The sequence below is a fragment of the Chrysochloris asiatica genome, unplaced genomic scaffold (assembly GCF_000296735.1).
Source record: "Chrysochloris asiatica unplaced genomic scaffold, ChrAsi1.0 scaffold00027, whole genome shotgun sequence".
NCBI lineage: Eukaryota > Metazoa > Chordata > Mammalia > Afrosoricida > Chrysochloridae > Chrysochloris > Chrysochloris asiatica.
Genome location: NW_006408545.1, coordinates 22,363,015 through 22,383,646, shown reverse-complemented (window position 1 = coordinate 22,383,646; position 20,632 = coordinate 22,363,015). Strand labels below are relative to the sequence as shown.

Genomic DNA, 20,632 nt, shown 5'->3' with positions numbered 1-20,632 from the left:
AAGAAGATGGTCAGAGGAGGACTCAGTATGGAGATAATGAAGCCAAAACTTCAGTCCCCTCACTTACACAGGTCCTGAAAGTAGCTCCAGCAATTGCAAAATTTGTTAAAGGAAGATATGCTAATCACAATCAGTTAAGATTCTTGCCTCTTTCCATATTGTGATGATTAATTTTATATGTCAACTTAGCTAGGCTATGAGTCCCAATGATTTGGCCAAACACTAGTCTATTAACTGTCATGGAGTAGGTTAGTTACATGTGATTAAATCTGTTGGTCTTGAGTAAAGCAGTTACTGCCATCAAGCAATCCAATCTTACATAATTACCTAATACCTAACACAAAGCAATCACAATTGCATTTCATAATACATTCTAATATGATATAATGGAAACAGCCCATCTGGGGGCGCTAATGTTACCTTATTCTTTTGCTAACTCATTGTGGTATCTACCTTCCCTTTTAGTTTTTTTTTTTCAGATAACAGTGGCTGCACTCAGAAAAGAATCAGTCCAAACCAGATTGAACTAGTCTGGGTCTCCATGCATGGGCATGGCTTATCAGCCAATGGAAACAACTGGTTAAACCCTTCAACAACACTTCCTGGTTTTCGGGAGCACAAAACCTGGAACAATTTCTGCATGCCTGTGCAGTGAATTAAAAATTTCAGAAACCCTCAGATGGAAGCATACATACATTCAACCAGTCTCTGGTCTTATCCTACCCACCCCTTTTTATGAATATGTAAAACTTAATTGTCTGTCTCCCATAAACTTAAAGGCCCTAGATATTCAGATCTGATTCAGATCTAAGGAACTGTTCTTCTGGTTTCCTTGCTCAGCACTTCGCAATAAGCTATTTTCTCTTTCTCAAAGACGGATGCCCAAAAATTACTGGATTTCTGTGTGTACCACCAGGCAAGGAATTTCTTTGCTCTGTTTACCCAATCAGTGGATCATTTGAGGTCATGCCTGTGTAGGATCCTAAACCTAATCACTTCTGAGTTTTAAAACCACCAGAATCAACATAGACATATACACACTCAGGTGAAGACAGACATATGTAAAGATCACTACAAGCCAATGGACATTGAGCATCCTTCTAAGACACCAGAACTAGGAGAGAGGCGCACAGAAGGCAACTGACAAGGCTGGGACCCTAATTTGGACGTATAGCCTCTAGCACTGTGAGAAAATTAAATTTTTGTTCTTTAGAACCACCACTTGTGGTATTTTTGTTAAAGCAGCACTAGGAAATGAAGACACGCTCCTGTATCTTTCTGCCATGCTTCCTCTTGTCAGGTGGTACTAAGTTTGCCTATTAGTTGTTGTTGTTAGGTGACATCGACTCGGAACCGACTCATAGCGACCCCATGCACAGCAGAACGAAACAATGTCCGATCCTGGGCCAACCTCACTACCGCTGCCACACTTGAGTCCATCAATGCTGCCATCTGGCCAATCCATCTCGTTGGGGGTCTTCCTCTTTTTCTCTGACCCTCCATCTTACTAAGCATGATATCCTTCTCCAGCGACTGTTCCCTCATGACAATATGTCCAAAGTATGAGAGACGAAGCCTAGCCATCTTGGCCTCTAAGAAGCACTTTGGCTGCACTACTTCCAAAACAGATCTATTGGTTCTTTTGGCAGTCCATGGCACTTTTAGTATTCTGTCCAACACCATAATTCAAAGGCATAAATTCTTCTATGATCTTCCTTATTCACTGTCCAGCTTTTGCATACATATGAGGTTACTGAAAATACCATGGCTTGAGTCAGACACACCTTAGTCCTCAAGCTGACATCTCTGCTCTTCAACACTTTAAAAAGTTCCTGTGCCACAGATTTGCCTAATGCAATACGTCGTCTGATCTCTTGACTGCTGCTTCCGTGACTGTTGATAGTTGATCCAAGAAGAACGAAGTCCTTGACAACTTCAATCTTTTCTCCATTGATAAAAATGTTTATTGGTCCAGTGCTGGTGAGTTTTGTTTTCTTGACATTGAGATGTAATCCATAACGAAGGCTGTGCTCTTTGATCTTTATCAGTAAATGTTTTAAGTCCTCTTCATTTTCAGCAAACAAGGTTGTATCATCTGCATATCGCAGCTTGTTATCAGTCTTCCTCCAATCCTGATGCCACGTTTTTCTTCATAGAACCCAGCTTCTCAGATTATTTGCTCAGCATACAGGTTGAATAAGTATGGTAAAAGAATACAACCTTGTCGTACACCTTTCTTAATTTTAAAACATTCATTGTCCCCGTGCTCTGTTTGAACAACTGCTTCTTGGTCCAGGTACATTCCTCATGAAAGTTTGCCTATAGGGGAATTTAATCTGGACATACATTTGCTTTGGGTACAGTGTGAAAATACTTACAAATGTACTCAATGGCAGTCAGATTGGTTTAGTTGGGTGGTTCATAGTCACTTCCGTGTAGAGGTAAATTTAAGACTGAGTACCAGGTGTGGCACTGTAGGATAAGCACTGGAATGCTAACCACAAAGCTTTAGGTTCACACCCACTAGGTTCTCCTCAGAAACCCTATATAGGGTTGCTATGGGTTGGAATGGACTCGATGGCACCTAACACCTTAACAACAATGGATCTATCAAAGAGAGAAAATGATCACAAGATCTCTGTGCACTGAACCTCCTTGACCAGAGACAGAATGCTGTGACACTAACAAAGTGGCAGAACTGTAGCACAGGAGAGGCAGCAGCAGAACCAAGAGCCAGAGCATGGGGCAGAGGAGTAGGCTTCCCAGCCAACAGAGCAAGTAAAATGCCATTTGGGAAATTGTCTGGACCTGGACTGGCCCAAGTGGATCCGAGAATCCTTCACAGTCGAGTTCCAATGCTGCCAGTATATGGTGGGCTGTGAGTGCACTGAGCTGGCCTGCCAGGCGAACCTCTCTCAGACCCAGGTGAAGGTCTGGTTCTTGCAGCAGATGGGAGCAGACACCTAGAGAAGCGAGCATGCTGCTCCGCATCCACCAACATCCCACAGCTGCTGGAGCAGGGCTGGCAGCTTTCCTTGCTTTGATTTCGGAGTTTCTCATCCACAAAAACAAACATGTACTTTTAAGAAATCCCTGACCAAAGTTAATATGCCAGTAGCTTTTCTTTCACCCAAAGTTACAAATTTTTTCCTTCCTGTGTGAAGACAGGTTGTCAAATTTAATTTCAAAAGACAGGTCTGGGTAGAAGGCCAAAGAACATCTGTGACGAGTTATCCATTGATCTAAGTATAAGGAGGGGAGCAGGGTATAATCAGTCATGTTAAGATTAGCTAGTGGTATATTTCTCCCTCCTCATTAACTAGCCTCTTGAGCATTTACTTTTTCTGGAATCAAAATGATCTTCTTATATGCATGAAGAATAACTGTTCAGAATAAACCTCATGCTCAAATTTCATTTAGTTTTGGTTATTTTTAACAACATCCATCACTGAAATATGTGGGTAGTGAAGGAAAAACAAAATGTGAAACATATAGAGTCAGATACTATTCTGTGAAAAATATTTCCAATCCAAAGACAGGAACTACAATACACAACTAGGAGAAGACATTACCAACAAACTACCTAATGAAGGTTGTCGATTAAAATACAATAGTATTTTAGGATTTTTCACTACACGAGAAAGTTGGAACTGTCCTATAATGTATGAAAGCCATAAAAGAAACTTGGAAGGCATTTCCTCAAATTTAACACGAGTAAACACTTGACATGACATAAACAATAATCAGGTGTGAAATGCAAGGTGGGGGAGAGGGCAAGCAAGCTTTGGGGAGAATAGCAGTTTGGCTTACAGTAAATTACATTGAGCTGATACTAGAAACACAGAGGGAGAGCTGGAATGGTAGTCAGGGAACAGTTTTGAACCTGTTGGGTTTAACTGAAATCCAGGAGAAAAGTTAGGGTGGAAATTGAGATCTGGAAGTTAATGTTGCCATTAGGTGCCATCCAGTCAGTTCCAACTCTTAGCGATCTGTGCATAACAGTGCAAAACACTGCCCAGTTCTGCACCATCCTTACAATTGTTATGTCTCAGCCCACTGTTCTGCCATCATGTCAGTCTGTCTCCTTGAGAGTCCTCCTCTTCTTCGATGACCTTCTACTTTATCAAGCATGACGTCCTTCTCCAGAGACTGGTCTTTCCTGATAGCACATCCAAAGTCTGTGGAATGAAGTCTTGCCATCCTCACTTCTAAGGAGCATTCTGGCTGTACTTCTTCCAAGATACTTCTTGTTTATTCTTCTGGCAGTCCAGAGCATATTCAATATTCTTCCCTAACATCATAATTCAAAGGCATCGATTCTTCAGTCTTCCTAATTCACTGTCCAGTTTTTGCATGCATATGAGGTAACTAAAACCACTCTGGCTAAGGTGCATCTGATCAGATTTGCCCAACACAATGTGATGGAACTAAAGTAACCAAAGCTACTGAAAGAAGATAGTCTGGAAATTGTTGTTGTTGTTGTTGTCATGTGCCATCGAGTCGGAACCGATTCATAGCGACCCCATGCACAGCAGAACGAAACAATGTTCGATCCTGGGCCAACCTCACTACCGCTGCCACACTTGAGTCCATCAATGATGCCACCTGGCTGATCCATCTCGTTGGGGGTCTTCCTCTTTTTCTCCGACCCTCCACCCTACCCAGCATGACATCCTTCTCCAGCGACTGTTTCCTCCGGACAACATGTCCAAAGTAGGAGAGACGAAGCCCAGCCATCCTGGTCTCCAAAGAGCACTCTGGCTGCACTTCTTCCAAAACAGATATATTGGTTCTCTTGGCAGTCCATGGCACCCTCAGTATTCTCCTCCAACACCACAACTCAAAGGCATCAATTCTTCTACGATCCTCCTTATTCACTGTCCAGCTTTCGCATCCATATGAGGCTATTGAAAACACAATGGCCTGGGTCAGGCGCATCCTAGTCCTCAAGCTGACATCTCTGCTCTTCAACACTTTAAAAAGTTCCTGTGCAGCAGATTTGCCCAGTGCAATACGTCGTCTGATCTCTTGACTGCTGCTTCCGCGAGTGTTGATAGTTGATCCAAGTCTGGAAATTACCAACATATAAATGGACGCTAGGAGTAAATGTTGCTTCCCTGCCAATACTGTGGCACTATAATATAAGCAATGGACTGCTAACTGTAAGGTTGGCTGTTCAAGCCCAACAACCACTCCTCAGAAATGCTGTATCGGGTCACTCTGCATCAGAACCAACTTAACAGCACTTAACAACTATAACAAGGAGGAGATGAGATTGTCCTGGGAGGGATGATGGAGTGGAACACTGGAAAAGCACCAATATTTAAGAGTTAAGGAAGAAGGAGAGGCTTTGATAAATGACAAGAAACAGTCAAAAAGGCAATGGGTAAACTAAAGAAGCTTGGTGTCTCCCCTAAAGCAATGGAAAGAATGAGCATTAAGAAGGAAGAAGAGGTCAACAATGTATTTTCAAGTACTTCGGAGAGATCAAAGTAAAATAAGAACTGAAAAGCATCTTTGGGCTAGGCCACTTAGTCAGCCATGGCTCTGGTGAGAGCTGCTGCAGCTGAATGACAGGGTTGGAAGCTAGATTCCAGTAAATGGACGAGTCAGTGACTTCTAAACCTCAAAAGAGACTTACCCTGCACACTCAGAAAACTAATCTGTAAAATCTAAATTGCCAAGCAAGAATCTTTAACCTTTCTTCACTGAACACTTCTCTGTCCCCTGGGGAACAGGGCCCCCTGAATGGAGGTTCATTTGCATCACACTGTCTAGGCCAGAGCCCCCACAATTCCTATATGCAAGTAATTTGCAAGGGTTTTTCTGTCTTCTTCCCCTCAGTTCTCTAAACATACCACCTGGTTTTACTATTATGAGGGGCTGTCAAGTTGTTTCCCCACTCATAGCAACCCAGGGGTCTTCCTCTTTTACACTGACCTTCCACTTTACCGTGCATGATGTCCTTCCTCAGGGGCTGATCCCTCCTGACAACATGTCCAAAGAACTAGAGAAGAAGTCTTGCCATCCTCACTTCTAAGGAAGATTCTGGCTGTACCTCTTCCAAGACAGATTTGTTTGCCCATGGTACTTTATTCTTCCCAATACCATAATTCAAACACATCAGTTCTTCTATGTTCTTCCTTATTCACTGTCGATTTGATTTTGGATTATGACTATTCCATGGTGAGCATACCTTGCTAGTGTTGTTGTCTTCACCTATAAAAGTATCTACTGCTTGGCTGAAAACTGGGCCACGAGGCCCAATTTCTTCTTAAAGTACTCCCCACAACCTACAGTTTCACACACAGTAGTCATCTAGTGCTTGTGGTCACTTAATTAGTGTCAGAGTAGAAAGCAAGACCCAGGGCTCCAGTTTCCCAGTTCCAGATGCTCACTGCTTAAACAAAAAGTAACAAACAACTGAAGAATTACCCACAAAGCCATTATCAGCCTGAAGGCACACACATATGCATCTGAGAAGAGATAGAGATATCGGATCTCTGATCTTTGTTTCTAGATTGTTTTCTACAACACCCTAAAACAATGTATACCTGGGGAGCCACCAAGCAGACAAAAGGAATGGGGGCTATGTAACCATACCTCACACACAGTCATGAAGGCATACAAAGCCTAGTGCTTTTAAGAAAACAACCAAACCAAGTAAGTAAACAAAAAAACATCAATGGCTTTGCACAACCTTCCATTGTAATTGAGAGCTTAAAATTTTTGAATATGATTTTGCAAGGTATTAACTTAGACAAGGGGAGTCCTGGTGTGGCTCTTTGGGTTAATGTGCCAGACTGCAAAACCGTTTGAACTGCAAGGTCGGCATTTCAAGCTCACCAGCTGCTCCTCAGAAACCCTATACGGGGTTGCTATGGGTCAGAATTGGCTCGATGGCACTTAACAACAACAACTGAGACAAGGAGCACTGGTGGTGCTGTGGGTTAGGCTGTCTGCTCCCATAAAGATGTACAGTCTCGGAAACCCTAAAAGCAGTGGGTTTGGTTTTTATTAACTAAGACAAACCGTTAGAAAAATCTGTATGGTCAAACTAATTTAATTTAAGCAAAGTGTGTGAGCAAATGGTAACTTTAAGAAAGGAAAGCTCCACAGTCTGAAAAGTAAACAGGGTTGACCTTTAGAATCAATATTTGCCTTGAATTCTAAGATAAACAGGTAGCACCTCATTAGGTGGATAACCTTCACATAGCTTTCAGAAATACAAACATTAAACTTTCATTATATTTAATCATCTGGCATACAACATGTCAAATGTAAGGTGCAATGTCTCACCACACAGTAAAGAATCACACAGATTTCAGTTCCTTTTACCTGCATAATACTTACAGCACAAAAAACAAAGCTATTTTAGTTTATTAAAATTTTATCTCCAGTTTTCTCCTTTTCTGCAATCATTTGATGGCTCTAGAGTGGCACAGTTAAACACTTGGCAACGAGTCAAAAGGTTGATAGTTCAAACTCACCCAGCGGCTCCTTTAGAATCAAGGGCTGATGTTCTGCTTCCGAAAGGCGACAAACTTTAAAACACTATGGAGCACTACCCCCTGGGGTCGCCATGAGTTTGGAATCACAGCAACTAACAATTACAACCCAGGTTCCCCACCAAAAACTAAAGTCATTCTACTCTATAATGTCAACTTTCTCAAATACACAGAACAACAGAACCAGCTAACATTTGTGGTTGTTGTTAAGTACTGTGGAGTCAGTTCTGACAAACAGCAACCCCGTATAGGGTTTCTGAGGTCTTAAAGTCTTTGTAGGAACAGAAAGCTTCATCTTTCTCCCAAGGAACAGCTAGTGGGTTCAGACCGTGGACCTTGTGGTTTGCAGTCCAGTGCCTGCCTACCCTAAAGAGCCATAGCTCCTAGTTAGTAATAGTAGCCACCATTTATTATCTCATTTAATCTTAGAAACAAAACTCAGAATTTGGCTGTGAACTCAAGTCCATCTAAGACATTTCTATTCAATGAATTGTGTGAACACAACAAATAAGCACACACAAGACCTTAAAGAACTAGAACTGACTTAACAGATATCAAGCATAAATTCCAGAAGAAAATACTCATCATCAATTATTCATCAATTTTTAAACTCCCTTTTTATCTGGTTTTCATAGAAATCTGCAAGTGTGAGAAGAGCTCATGGTTGGAGTAAGAAAAAGCAACTAAATGTTGATACCATTATTTAGAAGCTTTATGGACTGATTCTTAACCTTTTTAGGAAAATAATAAAAACTATGGCTCTTTTTCTTAGAGATTCACACACCTAGTTTGACTTATTTTAGAAGATATAAGGCTCCTGAAAGTTACTTACACATATCACTTTTAAATCCCTGTTGGATTGGATGAAGAATGTGGTAAAGAAAGTGCAAACTGATTAAAAGAGTTTTTGGAAATTGGATTGCTAACACAAATCTGTGCACGTAAATGATCCTAATATTAGTATCTTGCTGGGGACAGCATACGCAGACCCTGGGTTGATCAGTGGCAGCCCCATTAAACCACCTCTGAATATAATCAGTTTAACCCAGATGCTTTCCTTCCTCCTGAAAGTATATAGGAATATGATAATTAAGAACAATGTAGCATTTTAGGTATAGATAAATGAAGCCCAGTGCCTGAGATCTTGCTCACAAACAAACAAAAAAAGTGTACAGAGACAGCTTGGTTCCTTTCAGGAACCTTGCTTTATGTTAAGTATCCTTAAGAAACCGCACGTCACTGGTCTAGATCATTTCAGCCTAAAAATTAATATATAACAGCTTGATTGAACCTTTTTACTGTAAAATTAAAAATGTTAGATTGTTAAGAAAAAACTATGAAAATATCTTAAAAGTTGTTCCTGTGAATCATTATGTCCTGTTTTGAATGATTAATCACATCTCAGTTCCGTATCCTATCTTAATCACATCCTCCCTGAGTGAATTACATCCTTCCTTTGTAACAAATCCCTCCCTAAAATAGAGAATAAAAGGCTGAGGTAGAGTGAATTCCGCATGCAATGCTGTGCAAGGCTGGGCAATGCTAGGCAATGCTAAGCAATATGTTTGCAGATCTGTCTACCTGCCAGCTTGCATCATATCTGTGTGTCTGTCTTGTTTGTATATATTTCGTCTCTCTCTTTCTCTATCACTTTCACCGCCAGATCTCCCTTCTTCGTGACACCCACACTTCCTTGTAGAGGCTGGAACCTGACATAGGACCTCGACAGTATCTTATCAAATCTACTGCAAAAACCTTACAGAAGTAAAGATGGGAGGTAGGTTTGCTTGGTACCATGGATACTTACCGCTTTCCTTTGCAGTTCTTGTCACTCAGGCCGCCAATCTTGTTTATGGCAGACCAGGCTGTGAGAGCCACATATGGCAAGGAAGCAGCCTGCGTGTGAGTGAGAGATTTCGGTTTGTGAGAGACCTAGATTTGAAGACAACAATAAAAAATTAGCACTGGCTTGCAAGTCTTTGAATAAAATGTAAGTACATTTACCTTCATTGGAACCCAAGTATTTTCACAGATAAATCTAAATTTTCTTCAAAGTTCAGTGTTCATTGCATGCCCGACTCTAAGATTATCCTGAAGGGATTTTTTCCAAATAGCTCAGCCTGCCTCACAGAGGTTCGGTAATGTTTTATAACCTACAGCATCAGATATTACAGGTTATTAAGCTACTTCATTCTTCATAAAAAGAGCACACTCATTAAAACCCTGTTGTAGTTGCTGTTAAGGGCTGTTAAGTAGGTTCCGACTCATAGTGACCCTGTATAAGGTTTCCAAAGAGCGGCTGGTGAGTCTGAAAATCCCACTAGTACTAACTAAAATCAATCCACATAAAACTGGAACCCTCTGACTAAACCAAAGCAAACCCACTACCATCGAGTCAAGTCTGACTCATGGCGACCCAAGAAGAGAGACCAGAACTACGCCATAGAGTTTCTCAGACTATGAATTTTAACAAGAACAGGCTGGTGGGTTTGAACCATCAACCTTGTGGTTAGCAGCCCAACACCTGACCCACAGCACCACCAGGGCTGTGGATGCACTCTTAAAAAAAACTTGTTTTGAGACTACCTGTTCCCTTTACTCTCAATTACTGGAACCCAATTTTTCTAGTTTTTTTCTAATCTCAAGAACACCCCTATCTCTCTTCCTGTCCTCTTTCCTCCAGCCAGTTTCCTTAAGATTAAGCCCTTTCTCTGGTAAAGTTGTCAAGCCCCTGACTACGTTTGATTCGTTTCCTACTTTAAAAGTTATTCAAAAGAGTCTGACAGTCCATGCAACTATGTAGGATTAAACCTTTACTCTCCATTTGGTGTATTTGGTTTCAACTATCCATACTAAAGGAGCTCTGGTAGCGTAGTGGTTACGAATTGGGCCACGAACCGCAAGATCAGCAGTTTGAAACTACCAGCTGCTCCGCGGGAGAAAGATGAGACTTTCTGCTCCCATATAGATTTACAGCCTCGGAAACCCTGTTCAGGGTCACTATGGGTCGGAACCGACTCGACGGCACTTAACAACAACAGCCATATTTGGCAAAACCAAGAAACACCATGGAATCGAAGTCTCACTCCAAATCCCTACTCCAAAGGGCAAAGGTGACCCCCTTTGGCAGGCAGTGTCATTAAATGACATCAAATATCTTGTTAATCTTTCAAAGTTTCTTATTCTCTACCTTAAGTCTTTCAAAACTGCCCTTAAAACATGAAACCAATCTGAAAAAGATCCAATTATGTCAGACAAATATTCTTTGCTTTTGCCTATACTTTCCAATACCATTTTAGCACAGAGTTGGTGAATTACCTCATTCCCACTGACTACAACAAACTCAGAGAAAGTGCCTTGTTTCCACGGAGGAACTGCAGCCCAGACCTGAAACACACACATAACTTCATTAGAAACACAGATTATCTTTTAACCACGGCAAAGCACGATGGTGCTCCCCAATACATACCTCACCTTGTGGGGAAAAGAACAAATCAACAACACACCAGCAAAATAGTTATTTCCAAATCCTATAAATGTATTACTTAGATTTACTCAGGATTTATCACATTGGAAGCAGATATCGGTATGCCCTGCTGCATTTACTAAATGGCGTACCTGCAAGAACACATCTAGGGGGCTTGAGTCCTGGCCCTATCAATTACTAGCCCTAGGGCCTCTCCATACTTCACCTTCCTCATCTATAAAATGGGCCTAAGTGTAGAGAGATTCTAGAGAGATTAAATGAGTTATTTTAGAATGGTGGTACCAAAGCCAAACCAAGCATCTTGCTGTTGAGTCGATTCTGACTCATAGCCACCATACAGGACAGAGTAGACCTACCCTATTAGGTGTCTGAGGCTGTGAATCTTTATAGAAACACGCGGCCAGATCTTTCTCCCATGGAGGAGATGGTGAGTTGGAACCACTGCCCTTCTGATTAACAGCTGAGCACTGAACTACTGCACCACGAGGGCTCCTAGAATAGTACCAACTATCCTTATCGCTCATGATTTCCTTATATAAAAAAGTTCAAAGTGACAAGTGGCAGTTCATTGTACCAAACTTCAGCTATTTCAAAACTAACTCATTCATTAAGTAGAAACTGTCATTAAAAAGAACTTTCAGGAAAAAACGAAAAGTTCCAATCCTACACATTTTAAAGTCTTGTGATTCATTAACACCAGATTCAAAAAACCTAAATGGAGTCAAACTACTTTGGAATTGTTTGTGAAAACTGTAATAACAAAATCAAGAAACTGAGGCTTGCAGCCCAGTCTCAGTACACTGGTTGAAACAAAAGATAACTTGGATGCAGCAGCACTGCCCACTCACCTCATCTCCAGGCTTGAAGTACTTCACGTCAAGACCACACTCCATTATCACACCAGAGACATCCCGACCTAGAGTCAGAGGGAATTCTTCTCCTCTGTTTTTAATCAGTAAGGGATCACGCTTCATGTTTAAAGCCGTCGCTCCGTAACCACCTAGAAGACACAATTCATGTTTCTTCCCAAAGTACGAATGTCACACTACCATAAGATTATAGGCCTGGTACAATCCTAGATCCTTAGGTAATAGAAAATAATCAACCTTATAGTTTACCATCACACAAGAAAATATAAGTGAGTGCTTTTTCCTTCAAAGATAATTAGAAAGTTATAAAAAAAATCTACAAATCAAATCCACTGCCACTGAGTCCATGTTAAGTCATAGAGACCCTGTATAGGGCTTCCAAGAATTTAATTCTTTATGGGAGCAGAAAGCCTCATCTTTCTTCAGTAGAGCATCTGGTGGGTTTGAACTGTCAACTCTGTGGCCAGTAGTCCAGTGCTTACCCTACAGCAAAGATACCAATGGGGATGGTGCAGGACCAGGCAGTATTTCGTTCTGCATTAGTTAGGGGCTGATTCAATGGCAGTTAACAGCTAGTTAGTCATTGCTCATTACGGTTTTGGAATTCGAATTTTGAAATCGTCTTCAGAAATTGAAGTATTTTCTTTTACACAGTTTTACTTTGTAGTTTGAAGATGGTTCCTTGTTAGTTTATTCACTCATTTTAAAATGTATGTTTGACTGGTGTGACATCTGGTGAGAAGAAAAACTATTAAAGCAGTTTGAAGACAATAAACACAAAACCATGGATATAAATACTCTGATACTGACATTGCTCTATGAGTAATGATGCCCACCCCCACAAAATGTTTGCAGAATATCTTTGGCATGAATGTATAGATTAAGTGGAAAAGAACCACTAGGCTACATTAGTTCTGATATGCTTCTTGTTATTGTTGTGAAGCGCCATCGAGTCAGTTCCAACTCATAGCAACCCTGTTACGGGTTTCTAAGGAGCAGCTGGTGGATTTGAACCACAGACTTTGCAGTTCAAACTGACCTTATGGTCAAGTGCTTATCCTACAGCACCACACCAGGACAAAATCGGGTTAATCACTTTATTACATGTGATGTTGTAGGACAAGCACTTGACTGCTAACCACAAGGTCAGTGATTCAAACACATTAGCTGCTCCTTGGAAATCCTATAGTGTCTCTGAGTGGGAACTGACTTGATAGCATTTAACAACAACAAATTTTTATTCTAAAGAATATTTGCATATCTGTTTAAAAATAGAGCTGAAAACATGATTCTAATAATAAATTTCTTTGTCCAAATAAATTGACCACTCCATTTACATAATAATCCAAAGCAGTTTATCACAGAGCTTCATCAGATAATAAAAGGCAAAAGCATCTGTCATTGTCTCCTAAGCGTAAAACATTCCTAAGGCTCCCTATCACTTAGGAGAACACTTCTTGTATGGGAGGGTCTCCAAGATAGGGACTCTGCAGACTGACCCATCCCATGCAACACAATTTATGCTGCAGAATCACTAAACCACTCTTAAGTATTCCTTCTCTCCCACCCACTGCTGGGCATTGTACATTTCTTCTCAAGGATGAGGCCAAGGAGACTGAGAAGGTCTGATCAGAGAAGTAACAGGTATCCTGAAAGGTCAAGTGAAGAAGGTCATTTCAAGATGTCACACACTGATGAGGACGGCAGTTTTCAAATAAGTTCAAAAGCTGCTGCTAGGTTAAAAAAAAAAAAAAAATGTGTAAAGACCAGGAGTTAGAAATTCAAAGGGGAAGAACACACTCAGCATTTCTCAAACTGAAAGAACTGAAGAAAAAATTTAAGCCTTGACTTACAATACTGAAGGATCCTATGGACAAAATATTGAATGATGCAAAAAGCATCAAAGAAGATGGAAGGAATACACAGTCACTCTAACAAAAAGGACTGGTCAATGTTCAACCATTTCAAGAGGTAGCATATGATAGAGAGCCAAGGGTACTAAAGGAAGAAGTCCCAGGTGCACTGAAGGTACTGGCAAAGAACAAGACTCCGGGAATTGATGGAATACAAATGGAATTTTCCAACAAACTGATGCAGCACTGAAGGCACTCACTCATCTAAAGCTACCTGACCAACTTATTGGAAGAGACCCACGTTTGTGCCCATTCCAAAGAGAAGGGACTCAACAGAATGCAGAAATCATCAAACCATATCATTAATACCACACACAAGTAAAATTTTGCTGAAGATAATTAAAAAATGGCTGCAACCGTACATAGACAGGGAACTACCAGAGGTTCAAGACAGATTTAGAGGAGGATATGGAATGAGGGATATCATTGCTGATGTCAGATGGATCTTAGCTAAAAGCAAAGAATACCAGGAAGATTTTACCTGTGTTTTTTTGACCACGCAAAAGTTTTTGACAGTGTGGATCATAGCAAGTTATGGACAACAATGTGCACAATCAGTATTCCAGAACACTTAATTGTGCTCATGAGGAACGTGTACATAGACCAAGAGGTAATTCTCAGAATACAACAAGGGGACACTGAACGATTTAAAATCAAGAAAGGTGGTCACCTGGGTTGTATTCTTTCACCATACTTATTCAATCTGTGTGCTGAGCAAACAATCTGAAAGGCTGGGTTTTATAAAGAAGAATTTGGTATCAGGATTGGAAGAAGACTCATTAATAACCTGTGATATGCAGAAAATACAAACTTGCTTGCTGAAAGTTAAGAGGACTTAAAATACTTACTGATAAAGATCAAAGACCACAGCCTTCATTATGGGATGCACCACAACGCAAACAAAACAAAATCCCTCACCACTGAACCAATAAACACCATCATGATAAACAGAGAAAAGACTGACATTTTTTAAAAGACATTTTAAAGACTATCCATTTATTTAGCCATTTCTATGATTTATTATTTATACTCCACAGTAGTGACCAGCTCCCAGCAAAGAGATTGCCCTTCATCTTGCAAAATAAAGTAGACACGTCTCGTGCTCTCTTATCAAGAAAAAGAACTGCCCTCTATGCTTTACAATCTTCTACTCATTATTTTATTTCCCCAAGCTACAATTGTAGGTATCTTCTGCAACAATAACACATTCTCAAGATGAATCCCTGGGCAGGGGAAGGGGAAAAAAAAAAAAGAATGTAACTTATTACCCAATCAAGTCATAAAAAAATTGATGTCTCAAGAATACTATATGAGGGTAAGTCACTAGGGTTCTAGCTAATACATTCACAGGTTTATTTCAAACAGTGCTTAAACTTGTCTCTGCAATTAATGGACAGCTACAGACTAGTTTGTTCAATAACATACCTGTCTTAGTCCTATTAGGGTGCCTTCGAAAAAAGGCCTGAGACTTCTGAGATCTGCTAGGCCAGATAAATTCAAGGCAGAGGTCAGGCTCAAAAGGTTATGGTGAATGTTTTGTTGTTGTTAAGTCCCGTCAAGTTGATTCCGACCCATAGCGACCCTGTATAGGGTTTCCAAGGAACAGCTGGTGAGCTTGAACCACCGACTTTGCAGTCTGATGCATTAGCCCATAGTGTCACACCAGGACTCCTGTGAATGTTTTGGAGTACCCCAAAGGGGTAATCCTGATGGACTTTCTCAAAGGACACAGGATGGTTACAAGGGTGTATGAGGAAGTGGCGGTGGCGGTGGTGTGCTGTGGAGTCAGTTCTCACACATAGTGACCCTGTATAGGGTTTCCAAGGCTGTACATCTTTATAGGAGCAGTAAAGCCTCATCTTTCTTTTGTTGATTAGCTGGTAGATTCGAACTTCTGACCTTGAAGTTAGCAGACCAACTCATAATCCACTACACTACCAGGGATCCATATGAGGAAGTAGTTTGAGGAAAATTGTAAATTGCGTTGGGTGAGCAAAAGGCCAGGAAAGTTGTGCCAAGGAATTTATTTCCATTATAACAATGCACCTGCTCCTTCTTCAAGGGTAGCAATGGCTAGCTTAGTTGAATTTCAATGGGAAACCTCATCCCTCCATCCTACAGTCTAGATCTTACTTGGCACTTTAGGCTTCTTTTAGCTCCTGAAACTCAAAAGAACAGGATTTAAATCCCTCAAGGATGCAAAACTGCCATTTTCCCATGATATAAATAAAAGAGAGCAGACTTCTTTAAGGAGAGCTGTTGTTGTTTTGTTGTAGTTAGGTGCTGTGCACAACAGAACAAAACAGTGCCTGGTCTTGTGGCAGTCTCACAATCGCTGCTATGCTTGAGCCCATGCTGTTGCCACTGTGCCAGTCCATCTTGTTGGGAACCTTCCTTTTTTTTTGCTGACCTTCCACTTTACCAAGCGTGATGTCATTGCCTTAGTTACCATCCCTATCCATGCATCATCCCCCAACGAAAGGGTATAACTTGCATGCCCTCAGCACACAGCCCCTTTCCCTCTCTGGGTCTTAACTCCCCAGGCACTCCATCTCTTCATGTCATCCTCTCTGTCTCCATCTCAGGCCTCACTGCTTCTCTGGGTGAGGTGCCGCTCTCCGCTCTTCTCTACTGATGGTCCCAGGGCCCTCCACTCCTAGACTGAAAGGTTAATCACGCCCCTCCTTGCTATAAAATATCCACCTTTACATTTCCAGTCCTCACAATCAGTCCTGGTAACAGTTTTTTTCCATTGTATCACATGAGACCCATCTGCATTTCATCAGCCCTTCCTAGACAGGTTGGGTACTACTCACTGGAGACTCTACTATCCTCCCCGCCCTGTAGATCTAGGTTCCCTCTTGAAAGCTTGCAAGCCAGTCACTTCTTACCTTTGCATCCCTCCCCCCATTTTGGGTAGCCAATGTTCAAGTTGCCCATCCCTTTCCATTCTTTGTGTGAAGAGGGTGGGAATAATTCTTGGAGCCGGGAATTGTTTCCTCTTTTGAGCTACTACTGCAGTTATAGGTGTTGGTCCAATTCATCAAGTTGTATCAGATGATGCTTTTTTTTTTTTTTTTCCCCTCTTTCTTCCTCAGGTTGAGTTCTGTTCATCTAGTCATTGAAGCCAGGTCAAGTGGGTATCATCTGCAAGTGTGGGTGTTCTTGCGTCTGTCCACCCTCTTCTTATCAGTTGGTCTCTTTGCTCTCCGCTCTAGTCCTCTGTGGCTGTGTCACTGACTCTGAGCCCATGGGTTCCTTGGTCCTGCCTCGCTGCTGACCGACTGAGTCTCCACCCGGGTTCACAGTAGTCTGCAGAACGATGCAGGGCTTAGTTCACCGCTCTGTATAAGGTTTTTGAGGAGCAGCTGGTGGATTTGAACTGCAGACCTTGGGTTCTCAGTCCAGTGCTGCTGGTGGGTTTGAACTGCAGACCTTGTGGTTCTCAGTCCAGTGCTGATCCTACAGCACCATATCAGGAGTCCGAGGCATATTCACTAAGTTAACCACTTTGTTGTTGTTAAGTGTTGTCCAGTTGGTTCTGACACATAGCGTTCCTGTATCTTTCCAGGGAGTGGCTGATAGGTTTGAAACACTGAGCTTGCAGTCAGTAGTCCAGTGATTATCCTATAGTATTACATACACCAGGCCTCCAAAACTAAAAAGAGCAATAGTCAAAATTGAGGTCATGAAAGGACCTCGTGAAATGGAATTTAAGTTCTCTAAGTTCAGTAAGTCTCCAAGACATTTCCAAGGAGGTTAAGAGATTCTTTCCTTTTCCAACTACCTGTGTGGGGATGGCTATTCTTCATATGCAGTACTTCAAATAACATATTGCAAATGATTGATTCAGAACTACATATTCAAATCCAGTTATCTTATTAAGACAGAGAATAAAGAGATGTACAAAAGTTAAAACAATGCTACTTGTCTCTACATTCTTTCACTCATTTTGGAAAATACAGATGTTTATATTGTCATTATAAGTTCTTAGACAGCAAATCATATGCTCTGATAACTATTATTACCATGATGTCTTAACTATAATGTCAATTAGTCATTTTTACATCGTTTCGGATTTTTATTTTGATTCGATGTTATAATGTTAACACAGAGGAATCTACTGCATTCTTAATAAATATTAAAACCTTTGTTTTAATTTCTAACAAAGTAAGTATCAATAATTCACATAAACAATGCTCAATAATTGTTAAAGGTGTAAGGAGGTCCCGGGAGTCCTGGTGTGGTACTGTGGGATAAAGCACAGTTAAGGTCGGTTTGAACCATAAGGTTGGCAGTTCAAATTTACTAGCTGCTCCTTGGAAACCCTATACAGTGTTGCTATGAGTTGGAACTGACTCAATGGGATTCAGAAGTCCTGAGACCTAAAAATTTGACAACTGCTGCCGTAACTTATCACAATACTCTTGGGTGTGTATGGAGGAATTAGAAGAAGATAAAATTTCAATACTTTCTAACTTTTTATAAGTTACACAAAATAGTTCTATTGTGAATTTTACATTTGTAATTGGCTATTGTAATTACATTGTTGTTGTGTGCCGTGGAGTCGGTTCCGACTCATAGAGATCCTGTACAGGGTTTCCGAGGCTGTAAATCTTTACAGGAGCAGAAAGCTTCATCTTTCTCCCGCAGAACAGCTGGTAGTTTCGAACTGCTGACCTTGCGGTTCACAGCCCGATTTGTAACCACTACGCTACCAGAGCTCCTTATTGTAATCACATAGTTAACATAATTATTAGTGAGGCAATCTGCTGAGTAGATTTTAGGTCTACACAAATAAACTGTATATGGCAGCTCATTTAAAACACCGAGATTACTGACCAATCATCCTAAAAGATGTTTTTTGATTTCTTCAGCAGACATAGTGTGTTCTCATAGCAAGATACATAATCTGTCTTGTCTTCTAAAATAAAATAATTCACAAATTGATTAGTAAAGAACACTATATCCCTCAAATATAAACTATACAATTGTACAGTTAAAGTGCTAAAAAAGCAATGGACTCCTGGTGTGGCGCTGTAGGATCAGGACTGGACTATGAACCACAAACTGGTTCAAACCCACCAGTTGCTCCTTGTAAACACTATACAGGGTCACTATGAGTCAGAATCGATTCAACAACGGCACTTAACAACAACTGTATCAATGAAGTCATGCTGTGATGCTGTAAGATAAGCACTGGACTATTAATCCCAAAAGGAGCTCTGGTAGCATAGTGGTTATGAGTCAGGCTGCTAACCTCAAGGTCAGCAGTTTGAAACTACCAGCAGTTCCATCGAAGAAAGATGAGGCTTTCTGCTCCTGTAAAAATTTACAGCCTTGGAAAACCTATGCAGGGTCACTATGAGTAGGAACTGACTCCACAGCACACCACCACCATTAATCCCAAAGTCAATGGTTCAAACCCACCATTCCTCTCAGAAACCCAATAAAGGGTTGCTATGAGTTGGAACTGACTTTACAGTACTTAACAACAACTATATCAATAACCCTACCAGAAATTAAGGCAGTGCACAGCAGTAGGTAGCTGAAGGCTGAGATTACCATAGAAATGAGGAAAGAACTGTATCCATATACTGGCTTTCTGTTCTACTGCTTTATTCATATATAAATAAAAGAATAAAAGATAGATAAGGAAATTATTATTTTAAAATACAAATTCTAAGCTGATGTGAAAACATAAAAACCGACCTCCAAGACCTATGAGTGGTCTCAGGAAATCACAGAACTCCCAGGAGAGTATGTTAAAAAATTAGTTGTTGGTACAGCTGATTCCTACTCAATGACTATCTAGGCCAGAGTAGGTCTGCCCCATAGGTTTTCCAGGCTATAAATCTTTAGATTCAGACTGCCATCTTTCTCCCTTGAACCACCAAACTTTATGTTAAAAGCTGAATCCTTTAACCACTGTGCCATTAGGGTCCCTTTCACAAAGGAAGAATGGAAACAGTTCAAACTTATAGTTTGAAAAGATTAAAGTATACTATAAACATAGCAATTCAAACATGTTGGAAAAGTTTACTGGGGTACTGTCAAAAACCTAAATTTTTGTGTGTTAATAAAAAATTATATAGTTAAATAATTGATCTTTTTAAAAAAATTATCATTAAAAATCAAAATTAAATGATAAGGTAACGAAGAATACCTTGAAAACTTACTTCTCATATTAACATCTATAGGATTTACACTTGCAGCATGGACTTTGATAATGACTTCATTTGGGTAGTGTATGATGGGTAACATCATGTTCTGAGTAAATCGAAGCACTTCATTCTTTCCATATTTATCTATCACCCAAGCAGGCATGACAGTGCACTTCGGAGAAGTAGTACTAATCTTTCTAACTACTACAGTATTTTGTACAATTTTGCTTCTCCAGAAGCGAACCGCTGCGCGTGCATTTCTTCTAAGCACACAGTTCTTGAGAAATTCCATCATAAGCAGTAGTTGAAAAACCGTGTTCTAACTACTACGCACTTGGGTTGGATCAAACTTTTACTCCCGAATTCCGTCAATTCTGTCAAACATATTAAACAACTTCAGAATTGAACATTCAAAAATGAAGTTAATCTAATGAAGCAATTGAAGGAAGGAGACTATAGATTCGGCTGTTAACATCTGAACGACGTTGCAATTCGTGTTCTCTTACACGCCGATCTAGACTCCTTACAAAAGGAGTGGGAAAAGGGTACAGCCCCCCGACAAGAACCCCTTCCTGTTTTGGCAGGCTCAGAGTGAAAAGCCAGCCGACACCGCATGCGATCCAACACCACAGAGTTTCGACAGATCAGCCTTCCCGCCGCCACTTAGCTGAGTCTCCTTGCCGGTCGGCTC

The 20,632-nt window shown here is 40.8% G+C and overlaps 1 protein-coding gene across 1 annotated transcript in view; it reads right to left on the bottom strand.

The window, feature by feature from the left end:
* The window catches only part of RTN4IP1 (reticulon 4 interacting protein 1), a 54,239-nt gene extending 34,006 nt beyond the window's left edge, over positions 1-20,233 (bottom strand). The window contains exons 1-4 of the mRNA XM_006839958.1: positions 19,957-20,233; positions 11,844-11,995; positions 10,827-10,895; positions 9,316-9,440 (exon numbers count right to left, since the gene is read on the bottom strand). Of these exons, the coding sequence (XP_006840021.1) occupies positions 9,316-9,440; positions 10,827-10,895; positions 11,844-11,995; positions 19,957-20,233 (623 nt within the window). The remainder of the gene's footprint in view (positions 1-9,315; positions 9,441-10,826; positions 10,896-11,843; positions 11,996-19,956) is intronic.
* Between the last annotated feature and the right edge of the window lie 399 nt (positions 20,234-20,632).